The sequence below is a fragment of the Chiroxiphia lanceolata genome, chromosome 12 (genome assembly GCF_009829145.1).
Source record: "Chiroxiphia lanceolata isolate bChiLan1 chromosome 12, bChiLan1.pri, whole genome shotgun sequence".
NCBI lineage: Eukaryota > Metazoa > Chordata > Aves > Passeriformes > Pipridae > Chiroxiphia > Chiroxiphia lanceolata.
This window is the reverse complement of record NC_045648.1, coordinates 10338584-10354853: the sequence shown is the minus strand read 5'-3', so window position 1 is coordinate 10354853 and position 16270 is coordinate 10338584. Positions and strand designations below refer to the sequence as shown.

The 16270-nt window shown below is 42.7% G+C and overlaps 1 protein-coding gene across 7 annotated transcripts in view; it reads left to right on the top strand.

Annotated features, from left to right (window-relative positions):
* Positions 1-16270, top strand: part of PDE8A (phosphodiesterase 8A) — a 142900-nt gene that overhangs the window by 17953 nt on the left and 108677 nt on the right. Inside the window, exons 1-2 of one of the 7 annotated variants that reach the window (XM_032699988.1) lie at positions 5599-5603; positions 8286-8776. The exons of 2 other annotated variants lie outside the window; for them this stretch is intronic. In XM_032699988.1, coding sequence (XP_032555879.1) covers positions 8516-8776 — 261 coding nt within the window. In that variant the 5' untranslated portion in view covers positions 5599-5603; positions 8286-8515. 4 more of the 7 variants (XM_032699987.1, XM_032699992.1, XM_032699989.1 and 1 more) reach the window with 4 other exon arrangements.

Sequence of the window (16270 nt, the reverse complement as noted above, 5' to 3'; positions counted from 1 at the left end):
TGCCCTGGAGGTATATCAGGGAAACAGAGAGATGGCATCACAGCTTATTTCAAGTGAGAGGACCTAAAAAGCCTCTTGATGGAGCATTAGGAACCCACTCCCTTGGGCACAGTAAGTGCAGACAGAGAAGGTCTTGCCAAGGCAGATATAAACCATGAGATCAGGCCCTTCAGTTCATCAGATCATCCCCCGCCCCATCTGTTTGGAAGTCTCATGAATTTAAAGCACATATTTTAAACTATTTTTCAACTCTGTTCCCAAACCATTTTGGAGGTTTTTTTTGTTTTTTTTTTTTTAGTGCTTGCTATTGTGCCTGTGTTACAGAGCCTGTCAACCCCTGCAGCACCCAGCTGTGCTGGCTGTGACCATAATTCACACAAACTGCCAAGTGCTGTTCTGCTTAATATGACAGATCCTTCCGTGATAGCTGTGCTACAGCCAGCCTTGGTGAGCATGTTGTGAAGGACAGTGCCCATGTGAGCAAGATTTATGTTTGTTAGGGCTGTGGTGAGTGAGCCTGCAAGCACTGCCTTCCCCTTTTCAAAAACTCAGAAGATTTATCTCCCCAACACATCCTGTCTCTCTCTTTTTTAAATAGCTACCCCCAGCAAACTTACATGTTTTGGTTTCTCCACCTGTCCTCAGTGGAGCTTCTCCTTATCTCTTCTGCAGGGTGTCGTGTCCTCTTGCAATCCTTGTGGTGGTGTTCTTCCTGCTGCTCAGCTGGATCTGCAGACAGCTGTAAAATGGAGTTTACAAGAGTCATGATCTGTGAGTGCTGTGCCATGGCACCGCAGAGGTCGGATTCTTGTACATTCCTCCTTACAACTGTCTGCACGCAGAGCTGCAAGCAGGCAAGGGACAAGAAGCCCAACTTTCCTGAGGGGAGCTTACAGAAATAAGAATACAGTTGGGAAAACAGTGTGAATTGTGAATGAACCATTCCTCACAGAGCCTGATTGCAATGCAAGAACTGGATGTGAAACATTCCTGGGAAAGGGGTATATTTGGAGAGAGTAATCAATTGCACAAGCATCTCTGGGTTACCTGTTGGTGGTGAGGTATGGTCCTCTTGGTTAATTAAGGGTTCAGCTTCTTATATATGTAAGGATACTGCCTCACTCCACAGAACGACTTAACATCAGGGAAGGACTGTACGTAGTCAGAAATGGCTGAGTGTATTTAAAGGTGTTGCTTAGCCCAAAGAAAGGAAATCTACTTGAGAATACAGCTAACAGTTTTTAAGAATTTGGATGAGGTCCAGTTCCCTGTCTTATATTCAGATATGTTTGTAGGATAAATTTTTCAGATGTTTGAATGATCTAGGAACATAAATCTCACAGCCAGTACATGGGATTTTTTGCTATTGTGAATAAGTAATAAATCACTGCTCAGTATGACCACAGATGATGGATCTGTTCCTTAAATAATAAATTCAGCAACCATGAAAGCAGTCTGTTTTGCAGGTGTACAGCCTGTCTTAAAAAGTAATTTTGGAGAGTTTTTCAACTTCTGCTGCTGCCATACAGCAGGGATGAGTTTTTAGCTCTGTATTTTGTTGTTCTCTTTGCCACTCTTACTCCTTTGGTCTTTGGTTAAGGATGCTGGTCCAGGAAGGTGGGCTGCTGGCCATTAGCACTGCTGATTAACCAGGAGCAAGTAAGAAAGTGGCAGTGGGGTTCTGGGAGAGAGGAAATGGAGAGAGAGTCAGGGCAAAGAGTCTGTGGCTTTGAAAGCCTGCCTTGAGTGAGTCTTCCCTTATTAACCTGAACGGATCTTTTAGCTACTGGGGTAGACCACAAAGACTAAGAGCTTGCTCTTCTAGCTTTGATGACCAAAGAAAACTGACTTACTGATGGAGGAGACAAGTTGCTTTTTTCTTTTACTGATTTTCTTTTGTTTTCTTTTACTGGATCTCAGCAAGCCACAATAAGGGGTTATGGCATCGGGAAACAATATAGGAGTCTGAAGGGTCCTGAGGCTGGGTTGCCCTCGGGCTGGCTGGCTGGTGGCTGGCTGGCTAAGAGTGGGTATCCAACACACTTGGGAAGCAGAGGGACAACAGGCAGCAAGGGTGTAAAAATTGGGTATACTACTCCACTGAAAAGGACCAGTTGTCATCCTTGGTTTAGGGTGAAAACAAACTGAAAAGGTTGCATACTAAATAAATCTAAGTTAGCTTAAAAATACTTAGGAAGAGAGAAGGGAAAATTCTCCAACAGTTAATTCTCTATGGTCACAGCTGGCTGCATGGTGCTGTGTATCCAGACAGATAATACTGCTTGTGAAGCACAGGATAATTACAGGGGAGTGGGTGTTAACAACAGTGCTTTGTTCCTCCCTTCCCCACAAATTTTTTGGCAATTTGGGGAGAGCCTACAAAAAGCAAAAAAGAGAAAGTATAAAGCTGAAGGATACTTGAGAAGCATTGGACAGATGGACAATTGTGAAATCAGAAAAAATGGGGGGGGCTTTTGTGGGAGTTTTAAGGGATTTGACTGAGCTTTTGGGAGATCATAGAGATGAGAATTACTTTGGGGTTGGGCAAAGGATTTTGATCTTTTGGGGTGGAAAAGGCAAAAGAAAGCAGATGACAAAAGGGGTACTTAGAGGAGGAAACAGAGGGATCTGAGGGACAAGTAGAAAGAAGGAGAGACTAAGAAATACCAGAAAGGGAAACAAATCTTTAGCATAGGATGGGGCTAGGAAAAATACTGCCACAATGTGGGACAGCAAAGAAGGTAATCAAAGTGGAGAGAAGGCAGAGCGGAGAAGGGGGGTACATTTTTGTCCTAGAAAAAGTGTCTGTCCTGCTGACCACTGAGCAGCAGTGACTGTGATGGGTAAACTACAGCTGCAAAAGCTGTTCTGACACCAGTTACTTCATGTACGTACAAGCGTCATCCTTGTATCTGAGCTTTAGACTTGGACATCTTTGGTGCTAGAGTTGAAAAAGTTGCTGACTTAGACTGCCTTGAAGGCTCTGATTTCCAAGTGGTACAGACAACTGTCTGTGTTCTGCAATTGCAATTACACAACAACAGCAAACTCGACAGCCTGCCAGGCCATCAGAGCAGCCCTTCCATCAGCTGCTTTGAGGTTTTTCAGGACATCAGGGGAGTGGTGTAGAAAACAAACCCATTGTACTTTTGTACATTCCAGGAGTTGGGGATGAGCTCTCTCAAGACAAATTTTACACTTGTCTCATGTCACCTGAAAATGACTGTTCCAGGATACTGATGCTTATACACAAACAAGCAGAAGTACCCTGGCCTGCTTGAGGGGTGTAATGCTGATACTCACTTGTGGCTGAGGCAGCATATGGTCCTTGTTTTGTCTTCTAGAATATCTTGGGCTGGAGAGATGTACTCTGTCAGAGCTTGCACGTGTCAGTAGTTAGCAGTGTAGAGTCCATTCAGCTGTTTGTGTGCTGGCACATTTTCCACAGTTCCTCCTTCTCCTCCTCCCCACTGCCTCCTTCGCTGGCCTAGAGACCAGCAGGATTGCCTAACTTTTCATAAGGCCAGAAGACACAATTGGAACATGTAGCTGACTTGGGGGGAGAAGCAATTAAAACAAGATAGAGTAATCTCACATTAAGATTGCTGCCTGTGCTCACAGGACTGCAGTCATGCTTGCTCTGCCACTGCTGGATAAACATTTTTTAAGGTGCACTGATATTTGTTGTTCATGCAGATGTTAGTCCATCATTTCTTCTGCATAATTCTGCCTGTCATTGTCTTGGGTACTGAAATATTATCAGAACTGGATTTTGGCAACTAACTTTTGCTCTAGGCCTTCATATGCATTTTCGTGTAGCTTGACAGGAGTGAACTGTCCCAGTGCTCATGCACAAAATTCTATAATGTGCAATGGGAATTGGTCAAGGTCTGTGGGAAATGGATGGATACTGCTGATACATCAAGGGAAGTGCTTTTGCATATGGAAATTTGCGGGGGGATAGCAGACATGGGGAGTAGTGATGAAGATCTGGAGTACAGTGTGTTGTTCAGCCTTTTGTCAAAAAATTCAGGATCCAATGTAATTTCTTTGTGAGATGGATGGGGATGTGGCTGAATAGTGTAATTTTTGATCCTTTTAAATTTTGAAGCTCATGTATTTCTTCTCTAAATACTTTGATCTTCCCCAGCACCCATTTGTCTGCAGATCAAGCTGATAGGAATCATTCCAAGCTCTTTCCTAGCATTATTTCTTATTCTGCAGTCCTGAATGAAATTCAACCTTATTCTCCATAAATAAACTTTCTCATTCCCCAGCTGTCTCCTAGAACTAGTTCTCTTCTGACCTCTCCCTCATTGACTCTGTGCTGACATTACACTTCCCCCACAGCCCTAATCTGCCAGTGTCTACACTCCTATTCTTCCTCTGCTCTTTTGCATGATTTAATTTTTTTTTGAATAATAGTGCCCACCATTTCCTGAGCTCCTCTTCAGCAATAAGCTTGAACAAGGCCTTTTATCCACAGAGTTCATACAGTGTAGTGACAAATCACTACCATTGGCAACAATTTCAATGTTTTCACCCCTTCTCTCTGATTCTAGTCTTTGGGTAAATCTATACTTTCAACTGTATTTTTCTATTGGCAATAAAAATAGCATCAGTGTTTTCAAATTGTAGAGAAGCAAGACAATGCCTGTGCCAGCATCTTGTTCAAATAGCAATTTTTGTCTTTATTGAATTTTTTTCAATGTAACAACAACTCCAGTGATTTCTCAATAGCTTTTATTAAACTACTAAGGGATTATTCAGGCTCATCTCATCCTCCCATTCAAGGCAGTGTGAGTTCTCATATGAAAATCTTGCAAATGGGGACTTTTTTTTTCTCTTGAAATTAGGCTGTAGAAATGATTAGTAATAACCTGCCAAGGGATAGTTGTGGAAAAACTTCTGAAAAAGGAGCAAAGGGGTCATGCACATCATGTTTGCACAGACACTTTCTTGTTTTATCATGCTGATATTAAACAAAGCATACCCTGTGCCCCTTCCCTCCCTTCCCCACCCCCCAGTATTTGCCTATCATTTGCATAAATGGAGGTATTAGTTGAGTGGGAATTTGTTTGCCTTCAAAGTGGAAAGCAGGGATGTTCCCAATACTGGTATTTTTTGAAATGACACCATGAATTGTACATTTCGTCTTTGTGTACCTGCAAACCAAACCCATTTATTTTACAGAGTAGAAAGCTTAACTCTAGGTGTCAGCACTGCAAACTGAATGTGGAGCTCTGAAAATGAAGTTTTGCTGTCTCTAACTCCTCCAGTGCCACCAGAAATAAAGCGCAATAGCAGTTTCGCTGACAGATCCATTAAGGCTGAAGAAGAGAGCCCACACTTGTGGTTAATGGCACAAGTAGGAATTGCAGCATTCTGTTCTTACACAGCCTTTTTCTAGCTGCACTTAAGTGTGTTCTTATTAATGAGATCTAGTAAATAATGTTTAACATAAAGGAAAGAATGAGGACAAGATGCCGCTCCAAACAGTGCCCACTGTTTCAAATGGATATGTTAAGCCTTTCCCTTCATTTGTTGTTAAGTGCTTATATTAAGTGGGTGTCCAAAGTGATGAGAGAGCACAGGAAGCCGACGTCTTTTTCTGGTTCTAACAGGCTGTATAGATCAGCTAAATTAATGGGGTGGATGAAGTTTATGTGACTATTGCTTATACTTGAAACTGCACAGTAGCAGAAACATCGGGAAAGGAAAGACTTGATTTTCCAGCCTTTAATGCTGGCAATTACGAGAAGTAAATAAAAGCACTTTGACAGTGCAAGTACTGTGGTTATCCTGAAAAACCACATTTCTCAAAAGCACCGACTTCTGGCTTTGCATCTCTCAGCCTTATAAGGTGCTCTCATCTCCATCAAGTGATGTTGTTACATACATGAATGAAGAGCTTCTTGCCATTCTTGCTGTCAATAGTCATTGTTTATCTGCATGTTTTGCTTTTAATTATGGCCTGATGGCACTTGTCATGTAGTTGAGGTACTGTTCAAAGTCTGGCTGTTCGGAATGCATGGAAGTACTCATGCTGAATTGGCTTCTGAAACATACTGGTTCTGACAGGGGAGTACAGAGGTGATCATGACACAAAACTGGAGTAGTTTAGTTTCCTCCTGTGATACGTCATTTTTCCCTCCTGAGATGCTGGAGCTTATTGACAAAAGTCATGTCTCTGATATTTGAGTTTAACCATGTTCGTAAATCTAAAGTTTGGTTGGGCCTTCCCTAAACTCCTGTTGTCTCTGAGCTGTTCCTGAGCTAGTGAAAACAGACAGGACCTTGGAGAAGCACCTCTGTGAGTCACTGAGAATAAAGGTAGCAGAAGCTACAGATGACATAGTGAAGAAAGTGAAAGGCACATGTGGAACACAGAGCTCTTAGGAGCCCATCAGGTTGTGTGTGGTCCGTGGTAGAGTACGGTGTCATATGTCTGTCGTGGAACCTGGGCTGCACTTGAGCTGGTACTTCTGGAACGCGTATTGTCTATAGTAGTAACTCGCCTTGCCTTGGGTATTTAAAGGGCTTTAAATACTGCCTTTTCTCTCTTAAAGTATGTACAGACATATAGTCTCCCAGCACATCTATATGATAAGGAAATATAGCTACTTCGAAACGATATAGAAACAGAAAAGGTTTATTTCACATACATATTCCAGGAAAAAGTCTGCCTGCAGTTAATTTCCCAAGCCCCAGGGCCTGGCTCCACCCATAGCACCATCTTCCCTTTTCACAAGGCTTTGCTTTCAAAAAAACATTCTCAAAGAAACTGGCACGGGCAGACTCGGAAAGGAAAACGATGGGAAGCAACAACGGACTCCGCGCTCCGTCCGGCTGTCCTGCTCCCGAAGGAGGGAGCCCGGTGTCTCACGGGGCAGCGCGCCGGGGTCACCGCGCGCGCTGAGCGCTGCGGGCCGGTGCGGTCGCACGCGGTGTGCGGGGCCGGTGCGGGGCCGGCGCGGGCGGGGCGCGGGCGGCCCCGCATTGGCCGCGGCCGCCGCTCTCACTGACGCCAGCGCGGGCCGGAGGTCAGCGCGCCGGGCGCTGCGCCGGCTCCGCCGCGGCCGAGCTGCCGGGGCAGCGCGGGGGGAGCCGCGGGGCGGGGCGGGGAGGGCGGGGCGGCGGAGGGGCCGCGGCCGCCGCCGCCGCGGCCGCCGAGGAACATCAATAATAACAAGGTGAGCGCGGAGCGAGGGACGGCGGCTGCGGGGAGCCAGGCATTTCCCTGCTGAGGGATGCAGACACCACGGCCCCGGGAACCAGACCTCTCGCCACTGCAGCCCTTGCCGCCGGGATGGGACGCTAGGATCGTTTTCCTTCACTTCTCGCTCCTTTTAATTTTTCCTTCTCCTTTTTTTTTTTTTTTTTAAATTTTTGATTTTTTCCCCCCTCGCCGTTTCGCATCACTTCTCTGCCCAAAAAACCGACCGCATCATGGAGGCCCTTTGATGCCTCCGCCCGCCGCGCCGGCTGCCCCCGCGGCTCAGGGAAGCCCTCCGGGCCGTGCCCCGCTTTCCCGAGGGGGCTCCCCGCGGCCCGGCCCGCCCCTGCCCCGCGGCGCTGAGCCGGGATGCCGCTGCGGCGGCCGGAGAGCCCCGCTGCCGCCTGACGGGGGGCTCTTCCTTCCTTCCGACGACGGGATCCTGAATGTCACCCCCGCGGCGGCCGCCCGCCCGCCCGCGACCGAGGCGGCGCGGGACGTGCCCAGCGCGGCGTGAGGAGCGCAACCGGCTCCCCGGGGCGGCCGGGCGGCTTTCGGTCCGTGTTGTTGTTGTTATTTTTTAATAAACCATTGATTTTGGCCCCCAAAGCACACCCCAAAGCACGCCCCCGGCACAGCGCAGCGCCGGGCTGGACCGCGAGGAGTGAGCGCTGCTCGGCGGGAGCGCGGACGCGGAGGTGGGGAGCGGCCCCCGGCCCGGTCCCGGGTTAATCGGTAACGCGGAGCAAGCCCGGGTGGAAAATGCGCCGGGCTCCGGGCTCGGGGGAGGAGATGGTGCTGTGCCCCCGGCCCTTCTGAGCGCCGAGCCGACGCCGGGGTGTGTGCGGTTTGGGGCTTGGGATTTTTTTTTTTTATTATTTTTGATTTTGCTTTTCCCCCTTCTTTTTTTTTTTTTCTTTTCCCAGAAGGAAAGAAAATCTTACCAAGATTCTCAGATGGCTTAGACAAATTAATAATAATCTGTGAAAATACGAAGTCGACCGGTTCTTGATTTCCCCCCTTCCCTCCCCTCCAGCTCCCCAGCCCACTGCTGAGATTGAGATAAAAGGACCTGTTTCCTGGAGGACGAGGAGAACAGACACGTTTCTGGTGGTATAGAAGGGACCGATGGCAATGCTTCAGAGTGTATTTGAGACGCAGGAAAGAGATTCAACCTGTTAACAAAAAAATTAAGCAGGGGGAAAATATCAACGGGAAGGAAAGAAATATATATATACATATATATATATACACGTATATATATACAATTTAGAAGTATTCCCCAGGTGGCCACAAAGCATGGGCTGTGTTCCAAGCACCAACCTCTCTGACAGCAGAGTGATCTGTCACAGTAGCAATGAGTCTGAGGAGTGCAATTTCCCTCACCAGACCAACACAACCATGTCTCAACAGCAGCAAGGCAACCCCGTCCCAGGATTATTCATTAAATGCTACAACACATCCACTTATGAGGCGAGGACTAATTCCTCTAAGAAAGACAAGAGGGAGAACAGCCAGAGCATGGAGGCAGAGGCCCAGACCGGCAGATCCAGTGTTAAGGTAAAAAGGGTGCTAAACATGAGCACTGTTTCTCTCAGAACCGGAGTTGGCTGTAGCGGTTTAACCCAAGGAGTCTCCCTGCCTTTGTGGGGGAGCTTTTCCCGGCTTGAGCTGTTACTTTCGTTTATAAACTAATCAGTGTCTTGAAGACTTTATAGAGGTACCCAAGTCTCTTTCTTCGTTCCGCAAAATGTGTTTTCCTAATTCCGGAAAGGAGAGCGGTCTAATTGACCTCGTCGGTCGTTGGAGCCGGGGCACGGGTCTTGCTTCTGAACCTGGAGGGGCCCATCCGTCCTGGTGGGACTCTGCCGTGCAGGGGAGCTGCCCTAACTCGTGTGTGTGTGCTGGGTCGTCCCTTGGTGCTGTTTGTGCTTGTCTTGTTTGGAAGCATGGGCAGATCGCAGACTGAAGTGATCTGCTTGCTGGGCTGATCAGTTTGCGTACCTCTTCCATTCGGAAAGTTGAAGGGAGAGCGGCAGCGTGTTTTGCTCTGGGTACTGATTTACATTAACAACTTGTTGACCTTGTCTGTAGCTGCAAATAGGGTATTTTTGTAGGGTTTTTTACATGTGTTAGCACCCATACTTTTGAGTAGGGATACACCACAAGACTGTATGAAGTCGAGAGACACATACTGAAAAAAAAATTGTAATTTGTGATTATTTTCTTTAAAGTGAGACAGTTTGTGGTGCGGTCGCTTGTTTACTTTCTATGGATGGGCTGTTTGTTTGTGGGTTGTACTTTAGATCCTAACGCTATAGGTTTGGATTATGCCTTTGCTTTTCTTGGGGAAACTATTTTTATTTTGTAAAAATAAGTAATCGCAAGTGTATGAAAAATCAAATTGTAGCAGCCCAGGGGGTATTGTATAACATGGCTGATCTGTTCTTGTTCTGTGATAAGAACTGAGATACACATGCTGTAAATATAAGATACACGCTTGAGATGCAGGCAAGATCTAGCTGGATGTCAAGCGTTTTGCAGATTAGCAGAAACTCGAATGATTAGTAGTTTTCTTAGGATTTTTACTTGCGTGGCTTCTAGAGTATTGACCTGGAATAATTAACTTCAGTTATGTGAGTGATTTTCTTCAGTTGTTTTCCTTCAGATTTAGTAATCTCTGTTCATAAGAGTTTTAAAAAAGTCTAGAAAATTACCAGACACTTTGTAAGTAGTGAGTTGGAGGAGGAATTAACAATACTTAAGGCAGAATGTGAAGCTGAATGGTGTTGTATTAAACTAAATTTTTTGTGTACAGGAAATGAACTTTACGGCCTTATTCACACGCGATAGACATGCTTACGGCTTATTTAACACAGTAACCACACTAAGGAAGCTTAAGTTTTCATCACAATCCAGACAATTGTCTTGTTACCTGAATTTTTAATAGTGATTATAATTGTATGTTAGCAAAATCTAAACCAAAAATAGTCTTAAAATTTATATTCTGTGAATGTCTCCTGTGTGCTTGCTTAACGGGGAAAACCCCCTCCTAAAATCCTGTTTCCAGAAGCAGTCTTAATTTTGTTGAATTTTGTTGTTCAGTTTCAAGAACTTTGTGCGAATTCTTGTCATTGGGTTTGGATAATTCAGCCAGACGCTATAGGGTTGCTGTTGGTTCCTATGCATGCTGTCATCTCATTGGCAGTCACTCAGGTTTTTATCACTCGATCACATTTTCTGCCCTTGTCATCACTCTGAGCACAGTGCTGTGAAAGATGGGTTTTGAGGAATGAGAGCGGAGTTCTGTTTGCGATCAGCTGAATGCAAAATCTGTTGGACACGTCACATCTGCATTATTTTCGTGTGCAAAATCCTGTAATACTCTCTAGAGCTGTAAAGCATTGTGGTATTTTGTTCTCTGCTTTTATCATTAGTGTGTACAGTACAATCAGATTTACAGTTCTTAGTGTGCCAGATAACCGTTATCTCGGAGATTGTGCTGGAGTGAGGGATCACTGGAGAGCAGTTTTCACAGTACAGTGAAGTTGTTTACAAAGAAATAAAGTGTGAGAACACTGAAAATAATGGACAGGAGTCTGAAATTCCTGAAGCCAAAAGGAGCATTGGGCAGGATGTTTTGTCTGTTTTGGAACTAAAAGGATTTTTGATTTGAGAAAGAACTGTAAGAATTGGGGTGTTACTAAGAACCACTGCTATTCCTCAGAGTGTGCACTACACCCTTTATGGCCCCAGGGATCCCTTCAAACAAACACAACACGCTGCAAACGTTTTGTGCTTTGGGCGGTGGTGGTGTCACCCAGAATTTGTGTGAATAGTCCTGAATGACATTTTCACTTGGTTTCAGGTACTTTAAATTAAATTGTTGTGTATGCACAGGTTAAAGCCAAGAGAACGCTGTGTTAGAGCTAAGAACAAAACTTGGCCTATGCGTAAATCTCATATTTTCACTTTGGCTGGCATTAGTGTTAAGTTTATTAAAACATGTATAATAGTGCAATGATTTTTATTGAATCAGTTTGTTAGCTATAGTGCACGTTTTTCAGGTCAGAAAGTGTAAGAAAAAGAAAAAACCTCATGCTAATTGTAAAATGGCTTTATATATATTACTAATTAACCCCCCAACTTATTCTGGTTTTATGTTTATGTCTTACTATATCTTTCTTCTGGTAAAATGGCAGAGGAACATTTTGTGGATGTGCAGTGTGCACATACTATATTTTACGATTTGCATAAATTTATAAACTGTAGCTAAAAAAGTTGCCTGTTCTTTCCTAATATGGAAAACCCTAAGTTTATCCATCCAGATTTGCAGAACAATCCCGAAAGCATGTGTGTATGCAGAGATAAATGCCATAATACCTACTTCTGGTGTATGTGAGTATGGTGATAGTACATGAGAAATGGAGCAGCCCTTTTAAGTCATGGCACCTGTATCTCCCTCCTTAATTAGTATTTTCCTATGTGGCTTTTATTTGAAAATTTATGAGCATCTTGGAATAAGTGCCATATCTAAACAATGAACCAGCCATGAAAACTCTTCCCTTAATTTTTGATGTATTGACTCTGCAGATTAAACCCTGTACTAGTGAAAGATGAGCAGGACCTAGATGAAGGGACTGAGATTTGATTATCCAGTGCTACATGAAGAATATCAAATTACACTTACCCAGTACTGTTGCAAAGGAGAGTTCCTCTGATTTTTATTTTAACTTTGAAAATCTCAAGAAAGTATGGGGTTTTTTTGTATATATATTAATGATGATTTTCAGACATTTGCATAGTTGAATTTGTGGTAAAGGTTCCTGGCTTTACAGAAACCTGCTTAAACACCTTTAGAATAATAATTGTTTAATCTATAGCGTAAGTGGACTAAATGCTGAATGGCATAAGTACTTCATGGGCATTTATTTAAAATTGTCTTGGGTATTCATCATCATCTGCTATCCCAACATCCTGTGTGTGTGTGTGTCACTCTTCTACAGTGCATTAATATACACTGTAGTACATAGGTTGCACCTTGATTTTGCTCTGTCATTCTTTTCCGTACGTAAGATTTCCTTCCATTTTTTTTGTGTAACTCTCCCTGTCGTGTACATTTAATACAGAAATATTTGTGTTTGGGTGTAAGGGGATCAGAGAGTAAATCCAAACTTCCTTTATTTTAAATTAAAATGAATCCTAAGCCAGAAGGACTAAATGTGAAAGTCTTTTGATTTATCAGCTGATATGGGACAGACAGTTTAAATCCCTGCCCCTACAGCCAGTAAGTTTTCTTGTGAAATTGCCTGTGAATTTTGCAGTCACTGCAAACCAGTGGTTGCATAATTCTGCATATAAGAGGCTGTGTGCTATATGGTACCTGCAGTGCTGAAGTGAATCTCATTTCAGCAGTTAACAGCACGTTGTTTAGTCCATTAAGCTGTCTGCTCTTTTCCTCCCTGTCTGGTAATTCCTTTCCCTTGGAACATATGAGCGCTCCCTCCCTTAGATACTCCCACACTTTCTGTCCATGCTTCCACTGAGGCCATCCACCCTCTCTTGAATCCTCCCTGTTCCCACTGAAACTGTCCTCAATCATTTCCCTGACAAACCTCCCATCACCATTTCCCTCCCACTTCCACTGACGTCAGCTCTCCTGTACAGAGATCCTTGCTTCCACTGAGAGGATCCTTCCCACGCTGAGATACATGAACTTTTCTCAGTCTTTACGGCTCCAGACTTTCAGTCTGGTACTTTTTATGCTGTTGTTGCAAGGCTTGAACCCTTTCTTCAGGGGATGGGAGTGTGATTTTTCTACCATAGGAAGTGGTGTAGTAACATGTGAACTGGGTTCATATTTAAGTCTAATTTTTATCTTTCTTAAATTTCTTGTTGTTTGTTATGTAAATTGGAAAAAAACAAACTATAAATCACTCACAGTGTATGGATGGCTACAATACTGAGACAGCATAAGCTGTGCTTTCAATTTTTAAATCATTATTACTGGTACCTCTCCTTATCCTGCAAACCAACTTGTGCAAAATGTGTCACTGCATCTGAGGGCAATTCCTTGGGTGACTGAGATAAGGAGGGTTAGAACCTGAATTTTTTGAGTACTTACTGTTGGTAAAAACTTCACCAAAACTCCTTTCAGCTGTAAATTCACCTGCCAGGCATGAAGGATTGACTTCTTTCTACCCTTTTCATTGTTCTTCACTGCTGCTGGTCTGAGCTTGCTTTGTGTCTCTTCCCTGGGCATTTTAGGTAGTTAAGTTCCAAGCTTTTCCTTTTCTGCCCCCTGAATTGGTCAATAGAGGAAGTATTAAAACCAAGCCTTTATTTCTGCAGTTCTAGGTATTTCTCTTACTGTATTGTATCCTTTGTATTCTTAATTGTATGGCTCAGATTGAAATGTAAGTACATCCACAGTGAAAAATTTTGTAGTTGTAGAATGTACTTATAAGCCAGGCAGAATAACGGGAGGTGATATACTAATTAGTTCTGTCTCCATTTGTACCATTCCCAATATTACATGTGGTGTGAAATTCTAATGCAAGTTACCAGCTTTGCCTTGCTGTTTAAGGTGCTAGCAGTTCAGATTTTACATCCAAAATGTTAAGTTTAAATATAAATTAAAGGTGTGAAATGGTTATACCAGCTTGCAAATGCTTCTTGTTCAATGAATTGTAGATTAGAAGATGCTTGCAATCTATGTGAGTATGAGGAATGTCTCATTAAGAAAAGTTCATAGTTCATTTGAAATTTATAAAAAATACTGTTTGGAAACTGCTTTGCTTCCCATTTTGCATGCTTTAGTATTTGTTCCTCATGTTCAAATAAATGTCCGTGTCAAGAAAGGGAGAGGTATTTGAATGAGAATTATTTTTAACAGCCATTGAAATTGTTATATCCAGCAGTCGCCACTACCAGCAGTGATAAATTGCTGTTTTGTTTTAGTCATTATACGAACGTCTGTTCACCTCTCTTGGCTGTCACATTGAGAAAGGACTCCAGAATTGGGTTACTTGAGCAATACTAACAATACACTGAAAATATTCCACTTTTTGAGCAGTTGGAATGTCAACTGACTTTCAAATGAGTCCTCAAAGAGGAAATGAATATTTCAAGATACGGACAGCTAAAGCTTTTATTAGCTCTCAGCAAAAAGTGAAAGAAACTTAAAGCAAATACGATAATGAGCAGACTGGCCCCAAGGTGAAATAGTTTCAATACAAGCTTTACATAAGGTGTCATTTTATCAGGGGGCCACAGAAGCACCTGCACACATAGGAGAACAATTTAGCATTGTGTTCTATTTTGGTGGTGTGTATGGATGTAATATGCCCACACCGTAAACTGCTTTACCAGCCATGGATGGAATCAAAACACTGTTAGCAATGTTTCCAAGATGGCACACAGGGTGTTATTTCATGTCCAAAGCTCAGTTTTCCATGTGAATTGCAGTGTTTTATGTGTCAGACCCATTCATCCAGTGGAGCTTCACTAGGAATTTACTTGGCCCTGTGACACTGTACACATTGCTATCTGTTCTTTGAGTGAAATAATTAGGTATCTTCATTTAACCATAATTTAAATTGGCACAGGATGGGAAGGTACAAATGGAAAAACTCTAATGTGTGTGACATACTAAATAGTTTTATTTGTAGGATTTCAAAGGCATCAAGGAAGTGATGTTAAAGCCCTCTGCTTTGCAAAAACATCATAGAATCACAGAATATGCTGAGTTGGAAGATTTCAGCATCAAACCCCTTTTAGGTTCTTTCTTGATATCCATGTTAAAGCCAAAATGTAATAAATGATGTTGTTACACATGCTGTGAAATTAAATAGCGGAGTCTCTAATTCATGCATTCTTCCAGACCGTCCTTTTTTACTATGGGTTGTACTCCTGGCCTCAGATCAAACTTCCAGGCCCTTTTCTCTTCTTCCTTGTCAAATCTGTAACTCTGTCGCTCTGCATAAAGTAAAAAGCTTAGCATTCTGTAAGCCAGCTCCCACATGTATGGCTTTGTTCCAGGAGAAAGGAAGAGGGCTAGAACCTACTTTCTGACATGGAAATGTGTTGACAAAAATTTTGCTGTATCTATTTTGAATGTAGTTGACATGGTAATTTGAGATGGGTTTTGATAGTGTTTTAAATGTTCAAAGCTAGTCTGCATAGTAGAGAGTTAATGTCCTTGCACAGCAAAACAACTTGGAATAAAAAAGGAGTATTCAAGATATAAAAGCAGTTTGTGGAATAAAATGCTAATGAAAAAGACTCTGATTCCAGTATCAGGGGGACTCAGATTAGGATTCCCGTCTTTGCTTGAAGTAGGAAGAAATGGGGCTTTTGGTTCTGCCACTCTGTTACATGATAGACAATTTTTGAGTTACAAGATCCCTAGAAATTAGGATAAAATCTTTTTGTTGGTGTAAAGAAAAATTTATTTTTCGCCAGATAAATCTTTAATTTCTGAGTGAACTAAATTGATACTAAGGGATTTTTTTAAAAAAATCAGGATGTATATTAGTGTTTGTTAAATAATATTTTTAACAGATTTAAGATGTGTCTGTTTATTGGAAATGAGAATTATTTTTTTTTTGCAAAAGCAGAATTAATTTGCACGTTAATTTGAAAGTTGCATAGGAAACTTCAAACGTTTTATATACCTTTTTCAAGTTAAGAGGTATTTTCCTTTATAAATCAAACACTTTACATTGTGACATGAACGGATTTCTGATCTTGTTAAGGGGAAAATGTTAACTTTGAAATCTTTTCATTGTTTTTTAGATTTCCCAGTTTCCTAAGTAAATCCATACAAAGAAAACACAGAATCACTGGGCAAATGTGAAAGAATGACATCCTCTACTTCCCATTGTTTTTCATTTTGAGTTTCAGTGACCTTTAGCTCCCTGCTGGGATGCGGTGGAAACTTTATGAGGCCCCATCTTGCCACTAAAAGACGATGTATTTTTAAAGTTACACATTTACTATCGTGTTCTGTCTTTGAGTTTGAGGTTGTGTTATCTCTAATAAAATTTAATCAGA